Below are 27,572 nucleotides of genomic sequence, written 5' to 3'. Positions count from 1 at the left end.
CCAAGATTATAGCCTGTTAATGATGGTATTTAATCTTTTTATAATCTTTCTTAGTTTCTAAGCATTGCTAGTCGGACTGGCTAGCAAAATGTGGAAACTATTTTGCACACTGAGTACTGACCAATATATTCATGAACAATAACCAAAAGACAGGAATAACTGCTTAGCAAGTATTTATTATCATGCGGAAATCATGAACAAACACAAACTGCCTGTCAGTGACCAAGCTCCCTCACAAGTGAAGCAAGTGATGAAGCGCTGTCGCAAGCGAGAGCTGCAGCAACACCCCCACAGTGTAGCAAGCAGGGCTGGTGGTGGTCCAGACAAGGCAGTGGATTCAACAGGCTGACCACCTGGGGTGGTCCTACACTACTATACATAGATAGCTGCACATATACAAACATGTCATCTTGTAGTACCAACAATCACATACGCTTTCCACCCTGAGTATACTCGGCGGAAGTCTTTGTAGACCAACTCAAATATTCCTGTCTTTCAAGAAGTCTTATCCTGCTATCAGTGAATGAATTTTAAAAATTAATTCTTAGGAGATTTTGTTTCATGAGTGACAAAAACATTAACATAAAAAAATAATTTGGTGTAAATTTGTTATGGTTAAGTTTCTGAAATTTTAGAAGCGAGATTGGAGAAATGCAGTTTGTAATAATGAATTGTTACATCACTGCATTTCATGTTTATGTGGGGGAGGGTTTAAATATGCATAATATTAGCATAAATATGATCCTCACTATCCCGGGTTTCAAACACACAATCATAGGTTCCTGGCTTGCCCAAGGGACATAACTCTGCACAGAGAATTACAGCCACATAAAAATCATGGGCACCTACACAGCTCTTACGTAAAGTTAAACCAGATATGATTGTAATTAACAAATATCACTGTAAATAGTTTCATTATCACTGTGTATATGAGTACTCCACAAGAATTTTTACTGAAAAATCAAAAATGAATTTCTAAAATGATTTCTTGCAAAAAAGAAAAAATATCAGAAATATTTAAGCAAGTCTACAAAACACAGCTCCGCCAATAACAATGTTATACAGAAGCGCATATGACGTAGCAATTTAATCAAAGCTGAATAAATTACAAATGGCGAGGTGAGAAATAAACAAATATCTAATCAATCATTTGTGACACATGTCAATCACACAACATATGACATGTATACAAACAAGTTTTCAAGTCATTGGACAATGATAACTTCTAGATTCTCAAATGTTTTCAATAATTAATCTCCTGATGATGTAAGTGGTTCATCATCATTCCTAAATAACACATCTACAATAATGGACTACATAAACAAAAATAGGATAAGACTTGTACTTGGTAAGTCCTACACTTTACTATAGATCATGCAAAAGGATCTTCAAAACACTAAACCCCATTGTGATAACTACAGAATATTGAAAGCAATTTACATTGATTGAGCTGTGAGTAGCTGTGTGATAAATCTCAAAATTAGCTTAGGATAAATAATATATTTCATTTAACTGCTATTTAAAATAATATAATACCAATTAAACACACTACGGACTGCAAGCATCAACTATGGACCATTAAATTCAAGATGCCATTTTAATCATGTTTAAATATCTTGAAATGACATCTTCATTAGAATCAGTCAAATGAATAAGAATTGGGTCCACAGAAATCATCATTTTATATCTGGAGTAAATGAACAAAAATTCATGATTGCATCATACAAAGAGACAATCACATGGCATCATTTTTCTGTCAAGAATTCTGTAAAAGGACATAAAATTCTATCTTTAAAATTCTTCTTTTTCTGTGTAGCTATACAAACACACTTTACAAGTTTGCAATCACCATTTTGTTGCAACGACCATGAAATCACTCGAGATTTTGCCAGCAACAGTAGCAGACAAATTATGACAATATGTAAAATCATCTTCAAGAATTGTGGTCTTCATTGCCTGTTTTTACAGCAGAAAAATGGTGACAACTCCAGACATTTGTTGGAAAATACATCACCACTTTCCATTCCATTAACAGCCTTGACCTCAGGCCACCGGGCACACCAATGTTGTCACACACCCTGCCTCTGTCTAAACAATCTTTGCAAGCACACAATACAGGTACCTGTTCACTGTAACAACCAACCTTCTCGAACAAGTGCCATACAACTTACAAAGTCACAAATCTGTATGTATCAGTACACAATGCCATTTAGACAGTGGTCAAAGACAACATGTTACATTTGGGATCAGAGTCAGCAAAATACAGTTTCTATAATTTTAGGGGGTTAAGGTTCCTCCAGGATTTGAACACCCATCATCAGAGATGGCACCTAATCTGTAAACAATATTCATTTGATCCATCTGAAAGGACATGACGACCCAAAATGATCACAAAGCACTGACAACTCTTTGCTTGAAAACAACAAAAAAAACCCCAGTAGCCTGGTAAATATTAACGAAACAGCTTTAGTTCCATCAAAGTTCCTTCACTGAGACTTGAATCTGATGACAAATATATAGTGTTTATCTTGAATAAATGCATTCTCTGTCAGTTTTCAAGCAAATAGGTCACTCATTACAAAATTCTGTATACACATCAGTAGTCAAAAGTAAGCTCAGAACAAAAAATATTATCTTAAGTGTTATGGTTGGTGTGAAATTGTATTTTGAAACATACTTAAAATAATACTTCAAAATATCTTGGTATTTATACCTTGCAAACAGGACGAACTTTGGTTGTTGTTCAAGAATGTCTCAATTCATATTTGAGGTCATTATAACTGCAATCTTCAGCAGTGCTACTCTGGTGCCAAATTAAACATAAATGCCTAAAATATAAAACCATACAACTGATGTATCAAAGAATTTCAGATAACTTTAAGTCCTAAAATCAGAATTATGATGACAAGTGCTACCTGGTAATGTCCATGACATTCACTATAGTCATGGCGGTATAACCAGTTTGGAGGTATATTGAGGGGCAATATTGAGGTTTAACTGTTGCTGTTAACAGTGGTGTTTGACAAAAGACTGCGTGGTTGTCAAAAGCTGATATGGAACACTGTGGCATTGTGACACTGATCACTATGATACAAGATTTCATTCGGTAACAATCAAATCAGGATACGACAATAAACACCAGATACTGGCTTTTTTGTTTTTGCTCTTCCAGTGCAGGTTTGACATTTTGGCCTGATTGCAAACCCCTATTTTATGTTATATTACAAGATGGTCTTAAAATCAAGTACATCAGACAAAAATATTAAAGAACACTTGCTCTCAACTTGACCGCCACTTGGTATCCTGGTTAATGTCATGAAGCCATGTTTGATTCCAGTCTTCTACACCACAGACAGAGGTCAGGCCTAATTTCAACATTGGAGCAACAATGAGCACAACAACCGTTGATAAATAGAACATTTTAAACACTGGGCACTAACCATGATTATACATGAAAGGCAGTGCTTCAATGATGGTTTGACCAAATATATATGTATCTAGCAATTATGTTTCCAAACATAACTATTGCTCATTAGCAAGTTTCATACCATATGTTTCAACCGAAAGAAAAACGGGCAATATTGAAAGCACTTGCTAAAATTTAGAGAGAAAAAAATGGCTTACAGCCTTTTCTCTTGAGGGCCAATGATTCATAAACTTGCTGCCGCTGACTGAATAACGAACCACAGATCGAACAATACCGAAAATTCCAATCAGCATCCTTGGTACAAGGTGTATGATAACGGCTAGGCCAAATGGCTATTAAACGCTTTTATCAACTAACTGAGCATGTAAAAGCTATGATAAAGCTACAATAAATCTATGCCAGTGTGCATTTAAGCTGGTTGCTATGTCAAAGAAGTAGAATATATGTAATTATACTGACCTTAAAAAACATTAACAAGTTGTATACACTGAAAACTACAGACGCATCCAAGACAAGGTCACAAAATAACAGAAAATAGGACACAAAATATACAAGTCTAATTCAAAAAGAGTACAAAAAATTGTGTTGATTAACAATATAAAAGGACAAATGCTTCAAAGAATTTTTATCCAGGATCCTTGACAGAATATCAACAAAGTTCCAGAGGTAATAGAGTGATTCTGCTATAGTCATTCTCTGTAAAGATACAAGCTTGTGATTAAAGAAACTAGAAAATATTATCATAGTACATCTCAGCTAAATACTAATTTATTGTTTTCCATAATCACCTTCAATGTAAACTATTCAGGTTAATTTTAATAGATTTACTGATTTCATTTCAATATGTACAATTGGTAGCAATACAAAAAGGCCATAACTTGAATTGTAAACACTGCTAAATGAGATAGGATAAATGATCCATATTGAGTACAAATGATATTTGATATGCAAGTGATGAAGATTTCTGAGAAAATATTTGAAAATATTTTCAGACTGAAACAAAAAAAACACATCCCCTACTCCTTCCAAAAACATAACTAAAGAAAGAAAACTAAAAAATACTGTCATAAAACCAAATTTTAATAACACTTATTTGTAACTCCTTTCAAACAGAATACCAAATGAAAATGGGAATATTTTGAAGATTAATCAGCACTGTGTACAGAAGACACAGTTATAACTTGGTCTAGATAAAGATACTTTTCTCTTTACGAATTAGACCATAATCTAAATAGAACAAATTATGGCCTTAAAGTTTTCGAACAACAGTGAACACCTGGCACAAAATCACTAAAGCAACGGTCCATTTTATTTGAATTTTGTTGATGCAAGATGATGCAATAAAATAAGTCAACTTGCAGTTGACTGACCCGAGAAAACAAATCATGACATGACACATATTGACAGACATGACAGTGGATTAAAAAAGGGCACAATTCCTAGAGAGTACCATCGCAATGATTTCACGGTATGTATGCAATGTTTCCCCAACAGGTAAGAGTACACAGTGCCAATATCTGTGAAGCTGCTATGCATTTCAAAAATTCGTAACATTCCTCCGAGATGGAAAATGGACAGTTTTCTGACCAAAGAGTGCTCTCATTATATCTGCAATATCTCACAAGCACCATTTTCTCTAACCTGTGCACCTGAAATATACTTTTGAAATATCAGCATACCACTTGTATAACCCTTCCTCATTCTTAAGTACATGTATACAGGTGGTCCTGCCTGAATGAGACCTAAACATCTACTGTTTCAATTTTCAGTCAGTTCTGTTCAGTTCATTTGTAGAAAAATGAAACCTAAACTTGTTCAGAATACCTCCTGAATTCTCCAAATCAATGATGACGGCCATCTTGGATTTTTCAAATCCTCCACACATTTTTGAAGCCTAAAGCTCACGGACTAGCTTGAATTTTGAAGGGTGCCTAACATCACCACTTATAATGTGATTGAGTTAAGCTTTACTCTGCTATTAGTAATATTCAAGCAATAATATAGCAGGAGACACCAGAAATGGGCTTTACACATTTTGCCCTGTGGAGAATCAAACCTGACGCGATTCTCGGCCACCCATTATAAGTCACAAAATAGAACAAGCCACATTGTGCTCTTACTGAGATGGAGAAACATGCCCACACATCCTTGATGCAGTGATGATGATCCATGAGCTGTCCAAACCAGCCTCAAGGTCACGGCTTCCAAAAGACAGTGCCTTTAAAAATTCTGATATTCTATGACCGTTTGAAATAATACCGACCACACACCCACCAACTTAACATACATACTAACAGGTACCATATGACAACTTTCATAATCAAAACATCTTTGTTGTGTGTAAATGGAACCAAATTTTCAGTTTGGAAATTTCATTTATGGATTCTGATTTGCCTAGATTTTGCCTCCATGTTTCCATTTTCTCTTCTCAAAAAACATAGACATGATTGGGTCAGTATAAAATACATTTAGGAAAAAGGAAAACTGGTATCTCTGTTCACTAAGTATTATATTCTTAGGTAAGGACAAAAATATACATGACATGTTACAATCATAAAAATTCCAAAAAAACATACACAACATTAACAATTACACAAATTCTCAGTTAAAGCCACTTTGTTGTTCAGTCTCAATGATGAGCCAATACCATGATTATTTCTTTCAAGTAAAACTGAATAAAAGCACTAATATTTTTTTAAATCCAGATTTGCGACTTTAATGATAGTGGAAATATGAACCAAGTGATAAAAAACGTATTTTACAATGATATGTGACAGGTCTACATCAACGATAATAAACAGAAATATACAGGAGGAACGAGTGACATTAGCCCCAAATCTGCTGCTACATTTCTTAAGCTAGCTTTCTTGCTGTTATTTCCCAGCTCTTACGCCTCACTGGTTTTGCTCGCCTATTCATGGACAAAAGCTAAGTCCAATGAAATGACTATCCCTTGTCCAGCCTTTGAAAGCCATGACATTGACCCTCAATCAACTATTGAAGACCGATGGCCTGATCAGCTCCTAAAGGCACCATCCTTTGTTGGCCTTGACCTACTGCCTGGTCGGCCACAATAGGCTTGGAGGTCTGAAGCTCCACGTGAAAATAAAGTATTTTACACAACCGATATGGTGAAATGATCAGATGGGATTAGACTTTGGATAATAAGCTTCGGAAACAAACATCCACGCTATTCCCATATGCTGCCCAGAGTAGGAAAAACTGTCATGAAAGTGATGTCACAACAAACTAGACAAACTAAAGTGGAACCTTGACAATCCGGACACTGTCCATAACACTCAGGTTTGATTCATGAGATACCTGATCTTGAACCAAAAATTACCATAAGTTTTAAACATTATGGTCACAAACATCCTTTGGTTCAGAATTTCAGAACAGCTGTGCTTATGATCGTAAATGACAAAAACAGGTTTTTAAGTTTGATCCTTGACAAAAATATTACTAACAAGGTTCCACGTCTATTAACAGTCAAACATGGGAGTCAAACATATAAACAAATCAAACAATAAGGAGCATTCTTCAAACACATTCCCTTACAATCTATACTGAACATGAAGCCATATTTTTCTCATATTGAGAAACATTCTGAAGGACAATAAACTGTGTGAAACACTCCCTTCTGCTCCTGTGATGGTAGTAAAGAGAAATATTTGATAACATTTTTTTCAGTAAGATGATAGCCCTATCATATTACCCCATTAAGAGGGAGTATGCTTGTTGTCTTTCTTCTACCAGTAACCTGCCCTGGCATTGGCCATATTGAAAACACGGCCCTGCCATTTAGCTGCCTGTGAGCAGATTATGTCTCCATCATGAAGTATTCAGACATCTTACTGGAAACTCAACAAGATATTGGACAGCGTCTTCACTACAAAATTGCTATTAGAGTTAGTGGTCTAACATTGTAATTCGATGTAAGAAAATTGCATTATCAATTTTTCAAGACTTGTCTGCATTTGACAATGCGCAGTGCAGTTCGTATGATTACATAACATAGACAGTTACCATGGTGACAAAGATGATGGTTGTCATGGAATTATTCCATGCTTAATTCGCAGACAAATCAATGCCGATGCATACAGACTGTTCACCAAATTACAATATAATAATGCTGCAACCACTTAGTTTCGAATGAAAATCTAATTTCGAGGTTCCAAAGCGGGGCTAAATGGAGAGAAAACAAGACAACGCTACAGTGTCTGGCAACAGTTTATAAGCCACTTATCAATAAGCTACTCTGTGTTGACGCAATGTCAAGACGACACAGTTTCAATAGCGTGCCTTTGCAATACACGAAGTTGTCACAAATAAAACCCCATGGAACATCTCGAAATAGCTCACTAATAGTTATCACACCATGACATGTATTACAAATTGCTAAAATACAAGGCATTTTTCTTCAAAGTCAATGATACATCAAATATCGGTTCACAAACTTCAAAATACTCAATATGGTTTTACTTTTTAGTAGTTCAAATCGAACAGCTTAATGACCTATTATTTGACGCATCATACCGTACTCCAGTGCTAAACCTATACATTATAAGAATACATGCCCGCTAAATGAAAATGACATACAACACTAATAAACTTGACCACAGACGTTAGTGACAATCAGAGAAGAGGCAGGGATGTGACGATGCAGGTGCACGTCATCAATCAACACAGAGGTACATCGTCCGACTTGAGTATATGAGTAATGACTATCCTGAGTAGCGAAATTCAAACACACACATGGAAAGCCTGTTACTGGCTGACGAGGAGGTAGCAGATCCTTAATAAAGTATTATGAATTATTGAGCCAGGTAAGGAGGCACCAAGCTTTAACAGTAATCACATCAACGGCAGGTCAACAAAAGCAGTTGGCATGTAGAAACAATTCAGTGTTGGTGCCATTACTGGCTGGTTAGTAAAGGTAGATTGGTGCAATCTAGGCAGAGATGTTCACCTTTTAGTCTTCAAGGTAAACATTACAAAGTACAAGGTGAACATTAGAAAGTTCAAGGGGAACACTGCAAAGTTCAAGGTGAGCATTACAAAGTTCAAGGTTAACATTAAAAAGTTCAAAGTAATTTTCTGAATAAGCATACCTTGAAAAAACCTCCACATAAAATAACGAAAAATGAAAAAAATAGTGTCTTTGACCAAAGATATGAAATATGGAGTTGAACGTCTTTTGAAAATCAACCAAAAGTACATTAAAGACTTAAAGCTAAAACAAGTGATACCAGGAAGGACCAGCATAAAGAGTAGATATGGTGGAGGAAACAGACTATACCTAATGTCGATTAGTGAAGAGACAACCTTTGAGGTATTCACGGTCACAATCAACAAATGCCATTCACTTGAAGTTTGCCTTTCAGGACTTCAGATGCAAAAGTTGAGGTAACCATAGCAACAAGGTCAAGTAATTGAGGTAACCATGGTAACAAGGTCAACAATAACCAAATTCTCTCTCTTTGAGATCAGCACAGCCTCTGCAGAACACAGAAAATCCTAATCTACATTAACATATATGCACAAAACGTGGACCCACTATCTCTGTCACTCAACAAAACAGGCGACTGTACAAAGTACAGAACAACCTCTCTCGCCCAAACCCAGAGCCCGAGAAAGCTAAACAATACACTTGCATAGGGACAGCGCTGGCCAACAACTCGCACTATGCTAACAGCGGTCTATGACCCACCCCTCAGACTCACCCTCCCCTTCCACCCCCATCCCATCAGTTAGTGAGGTAGAAATGGTCACGAGGCAAAAGCCAAATATATAAAGCGCAATATCTTCATTTCAGTGAGGACAACCCTATATATGAAATAGGTATTATCAAAGCATATACCCGAATAGTTAATCATTTTCCGGACCTACCTACACATTGCAAAAAGCAAAAATATCTATATACAAAAGTTTTGCTATCTAGATGGCAGTGGCCAAAGAATGTTGAGGTACCATTGTATAAATCTTGATTAAAACTCGAGGTTTTCAGTGTCACTTGTTTTACATGTTAAACATGTTTCAACATAAATTTACCAATAACAAGCTGATTTCATCTTCCGACTTTCTGAAAGAATGAGCTATGTAATACAGGAATAATATCACTTTAGCCTACTACATGTACAAGAAAGCATACAATATGAACACACTTGTTTGTTCATAACAAACAGAGCATAGGAGCTAAAGCAGCATTGGATATGAGACGTGTGCAAGGCAGATAAAAGCTTCACTAAACGATAAATATCAACTTGTAACTGAGGTAGTCATTTATAATTTACATGAAATCATAACATAAAATCTACAGATTTTTTTTAAATATTTTTTTTTTCTAAAAAGAAGCTTCTTAATATATCTCCCCCATGAATTTTTGCAATGTCGAATCACAGTGCGCAGTTGTACAGGACAAAGTTCTAATTTATTAACATCAACAAGCATTGACAGTATTTACCAGTTCGACTAGCGTCAACAAAACCCATTTCACAGGTATAAATATCGTGTGAAAATAACTCCAGTTTTACGCCTTCTCAAGGCTAGTCAGGTGTATAGTGTATCAAAATAAACAAGCACTGCCTCCACACACAACACACAAATAAGCTGTACACATCGGTTGTTTGTAATGCAAACATGAAATGCCACGCGATAATGAGGTATATTTGTTTTGTCATTAATAGCGTTCCTTCACAATGACATTTAATGTTCTGTCCAATCAACAGCTCTAATATCCTTTTTCCCTGTTGTTACTTTCAGTGATTAAAGCTGACCATAACATGATTTATTTTTTTAAAACAAAATAACAAAACCAAAAACCTTCATTAGTCAACACTTCCACTTAAAACCGACACAAAAAAATCATGAAAAATTACATGGACTGACCAGAAAGAACAAAAGCTAACTAATTTCCATGTTTTGAATTTCAATGAATACAACCCATACCAAACAAGTGAGGCTCAAATTTGATGCCTTTAATCTGGGATTTCAACCACATATAAAGGCATACAAAGGCATAGATTGGCTTTAATCCTGCAGTTAAGACAGATGGATTGGTCAAAAGCACCCTTCCACCAAGGGCCCATAAAGAGAAAACAAGCATTCTGTTCCAATACATTATTACCCCGTTACATAAGATACACAGATGCCCCAGGCCCCAATGACACTTAAATTGGATGTCAAGAAAGAAAGGAGAGGCCCCTAATTAAATCAAACTGTAGCCATCTCAAACTCAATTAGGCCTGCTTAGATAAAGTGATGTAACCAATGCTCTTTCTCAAGCTGGCTAGATCAAAGGCTAGTTGTTCTCCATCTTTCATCCTTGTCTGAGGTTACAGATCCCAAGATGGAGGCAAGTGAGCCCTGAAAGTTAACCGGGAAAGTTAATGTTTGTATTCTTTGCTGAGTTAGGAGATAATTCCCTGATGATCTGGTTCAGGAATCAGATTGTTGGAACTCAAACAACTTAATGACTGAAATAAAACCATATTGAAGTTTGAAAATTTGGACGAAATTGTTTCAAATGTGGCTGAAAAATAACGATTTCCTGAAGAGGTTGGGCTTTTTCAGATGAAAATTAAATAGTATTCAAATGCTAATTTGAGTGGGTTATCAATTTTGAAATTAACAAGTTAATCATTACCGTAAAAAATAGATCAATGTGGCGCCATATCATGTAAATAAAAATGTATGAACTCAAACAGTTTAGTTTGAATGCTTTGAATTAAAATAATTCCCAAAAGCAAAAATGATTCACTAAAATCTCTTTACATTTTAGCAATGTCTCATCTAGCAATCATGCTTTCAGACATAAATTTTCAGTGTGAAAGTAGAAACAAGTTCTGATAAAACTTTCTATAAACACAAGAACTTTTCAAATATGATATTAAAGCAGATATGGATTTCCTTAGGAAATGGTGAAAGAAATTCCAAACACTCCAATTTCAATAAATTACTATTTGTTAACGCCATCAGTAAATCAATAAATTTTGTAAAACATGACTGAAGATTAAACAAAATTAGTTTTTACTTTTCTGTCATAAAGGATTTATCTGGGATTCAAAACTGAGACCCCTTGACAAGGAAAGTGGGAAAAAGGGTTGTTTTGTTAAAAATTGGACTTTTATAAAATTCCTACTATTTTACATTCTGAGAGGCTTTAACATAGTGTATTATGTGACTATGATATAAATCTCCTTGTTCTTCTTAAGTTCTGACCTTAGTGGAATACAAGTCCAAGTCACTACATTAGACATGGATACTGCAGTGTTCACGAATAGTGTCTGACCCTCTGACAAATCTGGCAGATTTGCCAATGGTCAGACAAAAGTCCCCAACCTGCTGGCCCCAGTGTCTGACGGAATATATTACAATGACTTTTGCTGAAGTTGCTATTTGTGGCATGTGATACTTGTTCACTGTTTATAAATTTAAGTTTATAATGTTTGTCATCATATAATGTTAATAATTTCAATGCCAATTATGAGAAATGTTAAATCTGAAATGTGTGTTCAATTTTATTCTGTGGGTCCTGTGAATTTTCAGTGGGTCAGACAGACATCTGAAACTTAAAGGACCCAATGTCCTGTTACTTTGAAACACCATTCGTAAACACTGATACTGTAGCAATTTTTTTGAACATTTCAATTTTGGAATTGTTTATTTGTTGCATATTTATGCCCAAATGCCAGTCTCTGAACAAATGAAGTTAAATCCCAGAGTAAAGCATTTACTTTTGTCTGCAGTGGACTATAATGTCTCTAATTATCCCACATCGATCCATGAAAGACCCAGGTTATGTTTTGAAGATATGCCAACAAAGACTTCATCCTGCTACTGACCAGTGACTGACCAGTATGAAGTGTGGTTCTCAAATTAAGAGGGCATAAAGAATTGGACAAGAACTGTCATTCTCTTAAATTTAAAAGGTTTAGACATTTGAACAAAATGGTAAAAATCTCCGAAAATCTTAGATTCCACCCCAACAAGTCCAGAATCTAACTGTCATGTATCTTTCAAAGAAAAATATTATCATAAAAAGTCCAAAAAATTAACCATGTAAAATATAGATCTGACTTGTCTCACTAACATTCTCTGAAAATAAATGTCAGAACGTAAATTTAAGTTTCCTTTGACAATTACCTTGTGAATTACATTATTTGATTTAAAATATTTTGATGAAATTTTGAAATTTCAAATGTAATATGTTGTTTAACTTAAGTGAACAGAACATTAAATGTCACAATGAACAGAGACTTGAACACATAAAATATTCCTCATTGAGGAGAGAGGTACCATCCAAAAATTTGAAACCATGGTTACAATAAGCTTCCAAACCACACCAAAACATTTCCAAGACAAAATATCGGCATTAATTCAAATTTCACATCAACGACTGCACGTCTTCATTACTTGAAACATCTACAGCGCTCTCATGCATAATTACATTGTTTTCATCTTATCAAAAATGAAAGTAAGTAGATATAGTTTTCTGCAAGTACCGCATTACAGACTGAATTCTGTTGTCCGTAACCATAGTAACACAGACTGACATGAGGTAGTACCAAAATAAACACTTTATCGCTTATTTTGGCTTGGTTGGCCTAGAGAATGAGCAGCTACGACTGAAGGCTCTGTCAATATTGTGCAAGACTTTGGAAGACCAGACCAGGAAACAGCAAATGTTGGACAGTCAAACTGTAATTTCCAGCACTGGCATATTTAACTAACTAGCATCTCTTATTAAAAATATAATCAAAATAACAACTTTCATGTTTACAAGTAGTTTTGAATCATGATCTCTGAAAAAATCTTTTGATTTGCAAATTTGGTCTCTTCCCTTCAGATGTTATGAAAAGGCATGAATGGCTCAAAAATACTTCCATGCATTGACTACTTGAAGCTTACTGATAATGAAAAAGCTCAAGGTTGTTGGTAAAGGGAGGTAACTCCAGCAAGTTGATTTTGAAAGCAAATTTAACATACAGTTTGTAAAGCAGTTATTAAAGAGCTTGAAAACATTCAGTTTGTTGATGAAACACAGATTTTAGTTAAAAATGATTTCCATGTCTTATCCTCAACTCATAAGTCAACTCACATCTTATGACAAAACTGCTGGATGTGAGTACAGACTCGTGCTGCCTGAGATGTGAGATCAGAATTTTATATTTATTGGAGGATTGGGCCACCAGCACTTCCTATTGCTTAGAGCTAGCAGTGACAGCGAGAGGTAGACTGGTTTGCACTAAACAGATATTTAAACAGTCTTGCACAATCTAGACATTCGGCCAGGGAATGATGGGCAGTTCAGACTAACGTTTATACTTTGATGGCATTAAGCTGAGCGGAAACATTGGCCCAGCACACACTTCTATATTCGAAAACATTAACAGGCAATATTAATGTCTTACAAAATAAAGACATCGAAGGAATTAAAGTCACAGTGTGACACTTGGATACCCAGAAGGCATCTGAAAACACATAGCAAACAATCTGTAGCTAATAAATATAACTCACTTATCAAGTCTACCCAACATTTGTGTGAATGAATTTCTTCAATTGAAACTTGTCATTTTGTTATCTCAATTGACGATTCATTAAATGTGATATTGAGTGCCATAGGAAGGATGGTGGAAAGAACTGACAATTTCCTCTACACATTATCTTGGGTAAAGTTGATAAAATCATATAAGCACACTGACAGACACTCTGTAACTAAGTATATATAGAAAATCCCTGAGCTGACGATGCCTTTGGCTTCACGATTAAGTCACCTGAGAAGCATGTCTGAGCGCAAGTGGATGCAGCTGACCCTCGTGGGCTTGACCCTGCCTGGCTTGACCCTCAAGGTCTTCTGTTGTGAAGCCGTCAAAAAACCTCTACACGGTTATTCCCAAAGTCCACAACTATCACATACCCATCTGGTGAGACACACAGACCTGAAGGACGATCCATTTGGCCTGGCCCGGAGCCTTGGGTGCCGTACTTGCACAGGAAGTTGCCGTTGGGTTGAAACACTTGGATTCGGTGATTCCTTGAATCTGCCACGATGATGTTTCCTTCTTGATCGACAGCAACCCCTTGCGGACGAAGGAACTGGCCATTCCCACTGCCCTCTGTGCCAAGGAAACGTGCTGACTGGAAATCAGAGTGAATGACGAGTAGACGATGGTTGTTGAAATCTGTCACAACGATGTGTCCGTCATTATTGAAACACACACCACGTGGGGAATCGAAGTGCTTCCAAAGTGGGCCCTCAAAACCATACTTGTTCAGGTACTGGCCATCAGGAGTAAACAACTGTACACGGTGGTTGCGTGTGTCAGACACCAGTATTTTACCCTCTGAGTTGACTGCCACGTCCCAGGGATAGTTAAACTGCCCGTTTTTATTACCTTTTTCGCCGAACTTCAACACGAAATTGCCATCAAATGTGAAGAGCTGCACACGATGGTTGTCTTTATCTGCAACGATTATACGTCCTTGAAGATCCACACAGACACCTGCTGGGCGGTCAAACTGGCCGTTTCTGGAGCCCGGAGATCCGAACTTGTGATGGAATGCTCCGTCTGGAGTGAACACTTGCACTCTGTTGTTGCTACGGTCTGCAACGATGACATAACCATCCCTGTCGCAGCATACACCCCAAGGGCGACACAGTTTCCCATCTCCATCCCCTTCACCACCAAACTGGAAAATGCTACGGCCAATTGCCGCATAGTTTCGTCCACTCCTCACGTTCACTGTGAATGGACTTTCCCTGATGTGCTTGCCACGGATTGTGACAGAGATGATATGCTGCCCTTCTGTTTGTGGGCGATATGTGACAGCATAGGAACCGTTTTGACGATCGATGACCTCTGTTCGATAAAGAGCTCCCTCTGGACTTTGTATGATGATCTCCAGTGGGTCCCCTCCCATCACACGCCCCTCTCCGTGGTGATCTTTGGTGTGTACCATGAACAAAGCTAGTTTTCCTTTTAAAGCTCGTTTCAAGCCATCGCCGGTTGCACAGGAATTGGGTGCATAAGCACTGCTACTAATAAAGCCCATTTTACTGATGGCATTGTACAAGGCTGCATCTGGGGGAGTGAATAAAATGTTATCATCTTCATGCGGCTGCATATGGCCCCTGAGGCGCCGCATGTTCTGTATTTCAGAAACCATACGATCCTTCGTTTTCAAAATGTCAATGTCAGTACCCGTATTCAGTAGGACTTCAACTTCATCCACAGTTTGACTGAGTGATGAAAGTCCATGTTTCAAATCATCGACTTGTAAATGAAGTGATTTGGCTTTTACTTGGCGTATTTTCTCTACCCGTCGCAGCAACTCCCTCTCCCTCTCTTCCAAAGCAGTCATATGTCTACGTGTTGTTGCTCTAACCTCTGTCGCTACTGCTTGTGCCCGAACCTCAACTCGTTCAGCCATTCCCTGGGTTAAATGGATGCTTTCTTCTAATGCTTTGATCCCTGCCTTGGCATCAGCCAAAAGTTTCAATGTGATTGTCTTGGAATTATCAATAGCATCTTGGAGGTAGATAAAACTGTGACCCATGTGCTCTGACATGGTACATTCCCTACAGATGGCTAGGGCACAGGTGTCACAGAATAGTCTTAATACTTCATGTTCGTGGCTATCACAACTGGTAAGGGACCGACCACTGTCAGAAAAATGGGTAGGTGACGGATCTGGATGAGAGAGAGAGGGTGGTGTGTATCTCATCTTTGGCAGTCTTTCAATGTAATGATCTTTAGTCAGCCTTACACGCTGGTGAGCTTTGACACAATTATCACATAAATACTCATTACAATTCTTGCACAAAGATGAAGCTTGGCTTCCCTCATCACATGAACTGCACCATCTTGTCAGTCCCCTGTCCCTCTCCTGCTTGCCATTTTCGAACTCGTCTTCGTGGGATACCATCACATCGATAATGTTGTTGATGAAGAAGTTGGAAGGGAGACTTTCTAGTCCGGCTGAATTTAGGGACACCATTTGTTGGCAGGTGGGGCAACCGAAGTTTATGCCTAGGCCACCCCCTCCCCCTCCCCCAGAATCGCGGAGCTCGGTCTCCAAACACTTCATGCAAAATGTATGGAGACATGGTAACACTCGTGGATCGTCGAATCTGCTCAAACATAGGGGACAGGACAGCTGCTCACCGAACGAGTCGGAAAATGCAGCGGCCATGAGCGAAGCATGAGGTAGAAAGATACGTCACCCGCGTTTCTAGTTAAACCGTGGGTCTCACGAATTTCACATCGTAACTGCTCTCTGATCACATCGCCTTATATCGGGCTCTCTCAACATGGCGGTTCAGTTCACGTCCCTGAGGTACTAGAGATTTGGAACCTCTAGCACACATAGCAACTTACGAGGTAGATACGGTTAAAAGTTGGCTCACCCTGTTTCACTCAGATATCCATCGAATCACTGGGCTGCCAGAGGAAGCTAGAGGGAGGCGCCATCTTCCAACACTAGAGAGGCGGAGTCACCCCAATTTCATTCGTCAATCAACCTTCAGCCAATCAAATCATTCGTTTCATGAGACATTATGGATAGGGATTATGCTAGCAGCAAACAACCTATAACATATGAATGTCAGTGTGCCTGCTTTATTTGACATGTTTATTCAAATATTGAACAATCTACAAAAACGAAATAACAAAAACATATTCACATTTTATGTTATCGTGCAAATTAAAATTAAAACCAGGGTCGAAAGATCCACTAGATATAAGTTCGCGTACCAGAATCGGTCGTTTAGAAAACATTATCTATAATTGGAACCTTGCCGGCTGATATGTAGGTCAAGTGAAAAATACGGCCACTGCGACATAAAGTGAGAAATAAATTGAATTTTTAAGCATTTAGATGGCCAATGGTCCCAAATGCGTCATCTAGACGCGGCTACATCTCTCGATTGGAACTGACCAGGTACACACTCAGTGAATTAGCAAAAAGCATGTGTATGACCGCTATTTGCATGCAGTGGATTGCACGTTACGTAACATTTCCCGTGACGATATGCCTGGCATTTATTCAAGTGGAGGCCCTGTAGAGGTTTGCTCATCGCCAGAGAACATTGATCAACTGATCATTTGGCAATGCGATCTCGCCTGGCAGTTGAAGGGTCGTTGGTAATATTTACTACATTTCTAACATCCTTCGTGCACATTCGCGAACATCACACGGTGTAGATTTTGTATGTCAAACAAGCCTGGTCGTGTCGCAGCTTGCCCGGCCGTGTTTATGTAGATAAAACTGTTCGGCTATTCCCAACACACCTGGTGATTACATACTCTTCTCGGGCGTTGTGGCAGCGACAGCGCCCTAATCGTGTATTTATGACCCCGGTAATAGTAAGGACGACAGTAAAACCCACTCATTTAGACAGACGCGTGGCAAATCTAAAAAAATCCCCAAACCCAATATGTTTAAAACCGACCCTCTCATGATTTATGATAATAAAATCATATCAACATGTCGAGCGGTTTTTTTTCGTCTGGAAAGACATAGCGGCCTCTCCACCGAACTGTTAATATTATTCTCAAAGAAGATGAATCGAGGGCCATGAATTGACGCCATATTACTGTTGGGGCTGGTGAGATGTTATTGAACTGCCGTTTCAGATGTAACTAGAGTGCAGTGATTTAATATAACCAACAAGTTTGACTTAACAAGAGGTACATGCATTCTCATACTTGACCGTTCTGCAGACCGTCATGTGAATTCCTCCTCAACAAGCAGCATAACGCTTTAATCCGCCATGTTGTTCGTGTCGTGCTCATTAAGGATGTTTGTTTAGAAATAATAATGTATTTGCCGTGGAAGACAAAAGATTTGTTCCAAGCATATATTAATGAGGATACAAGGTGCCAGTTGACAGCCTGCTGTCACTTTCTTTGTTTGATCGTCAAGTTAGACGGACGCTTTAAAAGAATTGAACTTCCCGACATTTTCAGAATTTACATTCAAATATCTGGTAAAGTTTGAAACAACACCTCAGAGGTGTGTGTATTTAAATTGTAATGATTTTTTTCATCCCAAAGAATAAACGTTCGGAAAAAGGGAATGCGGGGAATTTTCAAATTGTTTCAAAATATCATACATTTGAAGAGAGTAACTTAACCATTCTTACGCAGTGTTTTCAAAATAAATTTAAATTGTTTACTGCTACAGAATAATAACTGAGGATTTTGTTATTGTTACAAGTCTTTTTGGGCAATTTTCAAGCTATATAATACATTACCATTAGTTTATGTTTTGTTTACTGTGAAACAGCTTTGTTATTCCTACAAACACCTGTCCATCTGATTTGCCACTTTCTTTATTCACGTTGTTTATGGTCTGAAACGCCCGTTATTAAAGATTATTATCAAGGTGTTATGAAATAGTATTTAAATGTTGTCATTATATTTACGCTAAATAACAAAATCAGCCGGTATCATCTTCATCTACTGCACGCTTTCCCACCCTTGTCTTCTTCCACGATAATTTCAGCTGAGGTGTGATGATCATGATCATGATCATCATCATGATCATGATCATGATCATCATCATCATCATCATCATCATCATAATCATCATGATGTCATCATTATCCCCAGTGCACTTGTTATTTTCTGTATCAATTGTGTTTGTTGGTTACGTTATAACTATGTTATAAGGAGTAGAAGTTCCTACTGTATGTGTAAATACTAATGACCTCGTGTGGAAACGGTTTGTAAATACTAGATAAATTTCTAATTCTAATGACAAGCTTGGGTTGCTGAAGGCCCATTCTACCCCGGCGCAGGGGACCTTCACGGGTCGGCATGTAAGGAGCTTCCTACTAATTCACTTGTGAATGGGAAACTTAGTTCAGTTTTGAAGCTTAGGCTGACAGCTTGACATCATATCCTGCAGGCGTAGATCGGTGCTCATTATATCAACCACTGGACTATCAGGTCCGATTTTGGTATTCATATGCCGTCGTTATATAGCTGTGTGCGGCGTCAAACAACAAACACTGCATAGGTAAACTACGTCTCAGTGAATCAGCCCACTCCTTGCCTCACCCCTTTATTTGTAGAGGAGTGAGCTCGTGATAGTTCACCGTTATAGGTCCAATATATATTTAACAGTGAGGTTCAAAACTAAAAGATGTTAGTTAACAAACATCCGGAACATGTTAGATGCACTCCGGCGCCTCGGTAATAGGGTGCGGATGTTCGCTTGACGATCGAGGATCGTAGCTGCACACCTTGCTGTAGTCGTCAGCCCTCGCCCGCGTTCGACTGTGGCCGTTCAGGAATCAATGACAGAATAACGAGATATGATCATTTGCTATCGGAAACCACAGATAATTACGTTCTATGTATTCATGGCATAATTACACTGACTCACGCATTTGGGCAATTCTTCATCATTCTCATTTTTCAAAATATGATAAAACCTTAATGAATTTCTTAAAGATTGTTTCATATTTTCTTTTTCAATTCACAGTATCCGTTTGTAATGTGTTTAACTTATGACAATGATAATCCTACTTTCGAAATAACAGTCTTCGAAAAAAATCAATGTCCACAACGGCAATTATCGCTTCTTTCTCCAGCTGATTGTTACGTCATCCATATTGTGTTGTTAATGTTATTCGAGTCCAATTGTATTCTTAAGTTTGGTAGGAATGACGTCATCACAGGAACAACGTCTACATGCCTGAATATTGTTGATGTCATTTGACAATTGGCATTGTCTACGGAGACAGTCGTTGTGAGATGACTTTAGCATAGGGGAGCTCAAGAGGATTAAAACATACGTACAGATACTTTAAGGTACAGATACAGAATACTTTTTTAGGTACGGTTGCGTCACGTCACCATAACCCTAGCGCAAACCCTAAATCCTACCCTAACCTAAACCTTACCCTAACCCTAAAGCCCTAAACGTTGGTCTGTATGTAATCGAGACTGGACAGAATAATCCAATGATCAAAATCATGAGCATCGACATTCGCAATTTGGATACGCTGATATGTGTCAACCAAGTCAGCGAGCGTGACCTCCCGTTAGTCGCCTCTCATGACATGCATGTGTTACTGAAGAACCTAGTATGACATGCATGGGTTAGTGAAGAACCTCGTATGACATGCATGAGTTACTGAAGAACCTCGTATGACATGCATGGGTTATTGAAGAAAAGACTCTCATGCGCATCTTCATGGATGTACTGATTCATGAGACTCATGTATTTTACGAAACTCGTGCAATACTTTATATGATTACCCCAGCTCTGGAAATGCAAAACAATTTAATATTCTTTCCGTAAATTAACCACGAAACACATCCTCGTATAGTAATCTGTATATACATGTATAAACATACATGTACACGACAAGTAACATATATCATAAGTGTTCATATCTTTATATTTAATTTAGAAATGCGTAGGAGTTTTCCAAATTGTACATCCAGTGTTTATTAAAACATACACTTTGGAAAGTGCCTTTTTGATCCTTGACATTTCCTCTCTACAACCATCTTCTAAACTGACATTGCCAGCATAGCCTCACGGGTACCCATTTTACAGCTGGGTGAACTGAGACAATGTGGTATCCAAGGATACTACGCAAATGTGCCCACCTCAGGACTCGAACCTACGTGCCGCCTCCGGGGATCGAACCCTGGCCTTCGAGCTTGATAGGCAGACGCCTTACCACTGCACTACTGCGCTGACACATCAACAGACTGAACGTCAGTACACGATTGTCCCCTGGTGTGTTTGTGAGAATGGTTTTACGGCCTTCAGTCACAGTCTAATAAGATATTAATTAATCTACTTTAGCAGCATCATTTCCACCCGACCTGATGTTTACCTTATCCGGAAGTCTTCCCTTGCGTAAGGAAGGCAGGTCACGAAGTATTAAATATTAAGTCACTGAAATGTGTTTTTTGTCTGCTCGGAAACTTAGAACTAATTATTGTGGGGCTATGTTATCAGGCAAAACGTGTGAAGTTCAACATTCTCTGATTAATTCGTACTCCTAGAAGGTGAATGGGTACGTTGTATAATGGCACGTAATTCAATGTAATTGTCCGGTCAGGTTAGACATCTGTGTGAGCTGTATAGTATTGCAGTCGCAAGCTTTGGGGCCCCCCTCCACAGAGCGAGCGCAGCGCTGAGGAGCGTAACTCTCATGCGTAACATGGACTGCGTACCGCTATGAGTGAATGATTATGGTTCTGCGGCGCTCTCAGAATTTTCCAGAAATATCACGGCGGAAGACACCACATATAGGCACGGCACGCCATGGGAAATCGAACCCAGACCTTCGGTGTTGCGATCGAACGCTTGAACCACTAGGCCTCCCACCGTCGGTGAAGTCGCTCGGAGGCTTTGTTTCTCGCTCCGCAGAGAGATCGTAGCGCTAAGAGGATCCCTCTATCGTGTTTTAATGTGGACTTACGACTGCGTAGCGATACGATCGCTGTGTTACTCCGCAAAAAACATCGCAGCGCCAAGAGGATTGCAACGATCATCGTTTAACTTGGACTTACGACTGCGTAGGGACGCCATCGCTTAGTGAATATGGGTCCAGTCTTGAAACTGTTGGACAGTTTGGGTAGTTCTGCAAAGGTGGTGCTGTTACTTAACAGAGCCTCATGGTGAAATATCATCTTTGGGAGACAAATTGGGGTGGTCACTGTCAAATGGAAAAGTGCTAGGTTTACATGTAGTATGAACAAGTTGATAAACTGTTAAATGTTGATGGTGCAAAATCACATACTGGGCAAAAATAGTTATGGATATATAAATTAAGAAGAAAAATTGAATAATGATACATTTATTCATTGACACACTGATAAAATCTCAGTCATAACAATACCAATATCCCTAACTTAATTTGTCCAGTATATGTTTGTTTGTTGTTTAACGTCTCTTTAAGCAATATTCATACTATATGACGACGGACTGTAAATATATGGACCAGAAAACCCAGTGACTTACGTCATGAACATCGATCTACGCAGTGGTGATACTTTGCGAAGGTCACGTGTCTGACCACCCAGTCACTTCGCCTTTCCTCATGGCAAGTTTGGGTTACTGAAGACCAGTTCTAACCCGTATCTTCATCTTCTTTGGGTATATGAAGTTAGGGTGATACTATGAAGGTTTTAGGTACTGTAACAGATATACGCTGAAGCGACAAGTGTAGTTACAACGAGATGCTGAAGTGGTAAACAGTAAGAGCACGATGCTTAAGCGACAAGTGTATAGTTACAGAGAGATGCTAATGTGGTACACACAGTAAGAGTGAGATGCTGAAGCGACAAGTGTGTAGTTACAGTGAAAAGCTGAAGTGGTAAACCAGTAAGAGCAAGATGCTGAAGCGACAAGTGCATACTTACAGTGAGATGCTAAAGTGGTAAACACAGTAAGAGTGAGATGCTGAAGCGGCAAGTGTAGTTACAACGAGATGCTGAAGTGGTAAACAGTAAGAGCAAGATGCTTAAGCGACAAGTGTATAGTTAGAGAGAGATGCTACTGTGATAAACACAGTAAGAGTGAGATGCTGAAGCGACAAGTGTATAGTTACGAGATGCTGAAGTGGTAAACCAGTAAGAGCGAGATGCTGAAGCGACAAGTGTAGTTACAACGAGATGCTGAAGTGGTAAACCAGTAAGAGCGAGATGCTGAAGCGACAAGTGTAGTTACAGTTAGAAGCTGAAGTGGAAAGCACAGTAAAAGTGAGATGCTGAAATATGCAGTATAAAATGAAGCAGTATTGATCAACAGACGAACAATGTAACTAACTCCTATGGATTTAATCGACATTACGAAATGTGGTTAGATCCACACTGAATATGGTATTCATGTCATCTATATAATGAAAACGTGACTCGCTGAGAAGTCTATTAAGATAGACAGCTTTATATTACGTTATTAAGACTTTATCAATCAAAACCCACCATCGACATGTGCTGTTGTACGATCGCTTCCTACAGTCGTCAGTTGCGTCAGTTAGTTTAGCTAATGTGAGGTAGTCATGATAATCCCTTGATGTGGATATCATCAGAGGATGATTTGAGGACGGATGTGAAATATATTACTATAAAATATCGTGACAATAAAACGTCTGGCATCTACTCCACCGACAGACCATCATCCCGAGCGTGCCTCTCATGTTATTAGCACCACCACCACCACCATCATCATCATCATCATCATCATCATCATCATCATCATCATCATCATCATCGTTTCATCATTATCCCCAGTGCACTTGTTATTTTCAGTATCAATTGTGTTTGTTGGTTACGTTATAAATATGTTATAAGGAGTAGAAGTTCCTACTGTATGAGTAAATACTAATGACCTCGTGTGGAAACGGTTTGTAAATACTAGATAAATTTCTAATTAAAATCTGACAGCTGCTGGTCCCTTGAATAACTCTGAACTCCGGATTAGAATTGGCATGGAGTGAGTGAGTGAGTCAGCAATATTTCAGATATATGGCGGCGATCTGTAAATAATCATCATCATTACTTATATCAAAATTATGACCACCTCGGCCTAAACCACAACCATCTTTGTACTCATTTTCTTGGTAACAGCAACAGCACCAAAACAACAACAACAACAACAACAACAACGACGACGACGACGACGACGACGACAACAACAATAACAACCAACAAAACCACCATCATCACCACTTTCACAATCATGACCCTTCACCTCCTATAATCATTATAACCATCTCTATACACGTGATTTCTTTTAAATTCCACAGCAGTACATACCACTTATATTTGGGTGTTTGTTGAGCGCCACACATGTTTAGCATAGCTTGGGTTGACACTTCATCGGTTCCCAATTGCGCAGGTCGATGCTCATGCTATTGGTCACTGGGTTATTTACAGATCGCCCCCATATAGCCGGAACATTGAATGAGTGCGGCGTAAAACAAAGCTCACTCACTTATTGTAAACAGCCGCATCTTGATCAGATAATCCAGCCATCAAAAGCATTACATCGAACTACGCAGTTCGATGACAGATACGATGACAGGAAGTCAGCGAACCTGACCACCCGATTCCGTCAATCACCTCATACAACAAGCATAGGTTTGCTGAATATCATCCCGAGTGAATATTATTGTGTATGGGAGCATTATGAACAAATCGTGTGTTCAGGGGTAGGGCTATGTACTGGCATCAAACTGGCACTCCAAATGTATTGCGATGTTAGTACCCAAATTGCGATATACGCATGGCATTAAGTGTTTGACAGCAAGTGGCGCTAATTGTGCATGTCAATCCTATTTTCTACATTATAAGACCCTAAACATATTTCTTTTACTTCTGATAACAGCAATCTCAAAATTAGGAAGCGTAGTCATGGATGCCATATTCCCATTCGTACAATTTATAGTATTACAGCATTACAGAGTTTTGTCACTGAACAACGAAGGAAAACATCTGTTGTGAATAAAAAATATGTGTAGATGTTAATTGAAAGATTATAACAAAAACTTCATTTATGTTCTTTACCCAGTATACGTATCGTTTAAAAGCGTGTTGCGGTATACCCGTATACCGGTAACGCCGTGCACCCCTATTCAGGGGCACACATAAATTGATTTGTGGACTGTAATGAATTTAATGACGGTTTGTTTCAATTTGTCATTGTAGGCTTTCGTAACCAAATGTTTAATACAATCATACACAACAGGTAATGATTCCTATTAAATGCAATATCTGCCTCAGAAGATCTGGCATTAAAGTAACTGGAACACATTTGTACTTATATTTTGGTGTACAGTGGAATTTGTCGAAACCCGAAATAATCCGTTTTAGACAGCATGCCGGAATATAGGGGTGAACCGGTTACCTACGATTAGAACTGAACTAGATTTGTCACATTCTTATGCCATCGTTGTATCATGTGGTTCTCTCAGTTCTGCACACATTGACAAAGGAAGTATCAAATCATTTATCATATGTTCAGTCATACTCACATTGAACTAAGATTAGGTTATCTTTGTCGGCAACCATTTAGTTTTAAGGTAGGATTAATTGCTGACAATACACATCCCACCGACTCCTTGTCGGATTAGACAGTGCTGATTACTGTCAGTACTGAAGACATATTCGGGTGGTTCATTTCATGCCGAGATCCCGAATGGACAGCTTCCGGATTGGAGAGCATTTCAATGATGAAAAATGCACTAGCCACGGGCGAGACTGAGGTTTTATACCGGTGTTGTCAACTTGCCGGACTGGACAGTTGTGGGTTTTGGCAGCTGTGATGGAGAAAACGGGATCGGGTTGTCAGGCTGGCTGACTTGGTTTACAGATGTCACCGTATCCCAGTTACGTAGATCAATGCTCATGCTGTTGATCACTCGATTATTTACAGACCGCAGCCATATCGCTGGAATATTGCTGAGTGCGGAGTGACACTAAATTCACCCACTCACTCTAATGGTGAAATCCACTAAGATTTCTAACACGGAATTTTAAATAGCATAAAAGTGAAACAAAACTCATCCTTTGATCAACAAAAAAGCTCTTTCACAGTGATTAAGGCACATGTGTTTTTGAGTTGATTATAGTGGTCACGAGGTATATCTGACGTAAACATATGTCCGCTGCTTAGTTGATGTGTCCTAACCACGAAACAAAATAATATCGGTATTTTTGTTTCCAATAATAGGTTTATTTTTGATTGGTCAAAGGAAAACATGCGTCATTTCGATTCCCCCGATTCTTCTGTCTCTAAATCACAGTGCCGCGTAAAACTAAACTCACTCACTCACCGAATCAATATGAAAATAAGATAAATAATCAAATGTTGCTGTCAGGGATAATGGAGGCGAAGAACGATCTGAATACCACGACTGGCGCTTAAAATGTTAAATAAAAAGTATTTTCACATGAGTAATTACTAAACATGGGGTATGAAATGTGAGAGAACAGCCAAGTGAGGAATTGGGAGTGTACCTTTGCTGGTGGCGATATTTTATTTTGGCATGAAAAATATTTTTCGATCCGAAGCGAGGAAAGTACGTTGCCAACCTTTGCTCGCTTTGCTAGCATATAAGAAGACTGGTCATATTCGCTATGCTGTGCAACTCGATTTGCGCTGCAGTTTGCCTCTGGTTTAGTATAACACAAGCAGCAAAAATAATGCATTTAGTATAACACATTTAGTAGCACAACCAATGTGTTTAGTATGATGCAAATAGGAAAACTAATAAGCAGCACTTATATAACAACTGAAGGTCCAGGGCAGAATGTGTCTTCAGCAAAACATGCTTGTCGTTAGAGGCTGACTTGATCTACACTGTGTAGATCGATGCTCATGCTGATGATCACTGGATTGTCTGACCCAGTCCCGATTACCTACAGGCAGCTGTCATATAGTTTTACCTCGTTTATAACTCTATTCCAGCAATACCAAGGAGGAAAACACCAGAAATGGACTTCACACATTGTAAGGAATCGAACCCGGGCCTCCGGCGTTGCGAACCAATGCTTTAAAACGACAAATAAAACATAATAATAACATAAGTAGCACTATGGAGATGTTTTAGGAAAACATAAGTTGCAACATGTAGTTTAGTATAACACAGGTAGCATTATGAATCTGTCCAGCGTGTGCGTGCACAACATATTTCTGTTGTCCCGACTACTAATCACCGACGTGGTAACTACAAAGGGGTTTGACTCAATTTGTGTCTGTAACTTGTGAAGAGCTGCCTGTGCTCACTACCTGGTCTGACTGAAATCATCTGGCAATCTTGTCTACATTCGTGATGCTAACCAGCTTTTTGGTGTTTCCTGACCTGAGAATGGTAAGCGGTTCACAGAAATAAAAGTACCAAAACTGCAGTCAAACAGTTAAATCGAAGTTGGAGTGACCTCTATATTTCAAGGTATCCCATGTTCGACACATCCGCAAAATGATGACTAAATAATAAAAAACCCAAGGACCAGCCTTTCTTCGACATACATCGTCGTTATGTCGGTATGTCATAACACGTCATCCTTATATCAATACGTGATATACCACACCGTCGTTATGTCGGTATGTTATACCACGCCATCCTTATATCAATACGTGTTATACCACACCGTCGTTATGTCGGTATGTT

The 27,572-nt window shown here is 38.6% G+C and overlaps 1 protein-coding gene across 1 annotated transcript; it reads right to left on the bottom strand.

Annotated features, from left to right (window-relative positions):
- Positions 1-156: 156 nt before the first annotated feature.
- Positions 157-16,850, bottom strand: LOC137257664 (E3 ubiquitin-protein ligase TRIM71-like). The gene has a single exon (XM_067795024.1). It carries the CDS (start codon positions 16,619-16,621, stop codon positions 14,297-14,299), a length of 2,325 nt encoding a protein of 774 aa, XP_067651125.1. The 5' UTR covers positions 16,622-16,850; the 3' UTR covers positions 157-14,296.
- Positions 16,851-27,572: the final 10,722 nt, after the last annotated feature.

This window comes from Haliotis asinina, chromosome 12 (assembly GCF_037392515.1).
Source record: "Haliotis asinina isolate JCU_RB_2024 chromosome 12, JCU_Hal_asi_v2, whole genome shotgun sequence".
Classification (NCBI taxonomy): Eukaryota; Metazoa; Mollusca; class Gastropoda; order Lepetellida; family Haliotidae; genus Haliotis; species Haliotis asinina.
The sequence above is the reverse complement of the archived record's forward strand: the minus strand, read 5'-3'. Positions and strand labels throughout refer to the sequence as shown.

Excerpts from the sequence above, each read along its gene's own strand:
- LOC137257664 (XM_067795024.1), bottom strand. The coding sequence starts at position 16,621 with ATGGCCGCTGCATTTTCCGACTCGTTCGGTGAGCAGCTGTCCTGTCCC.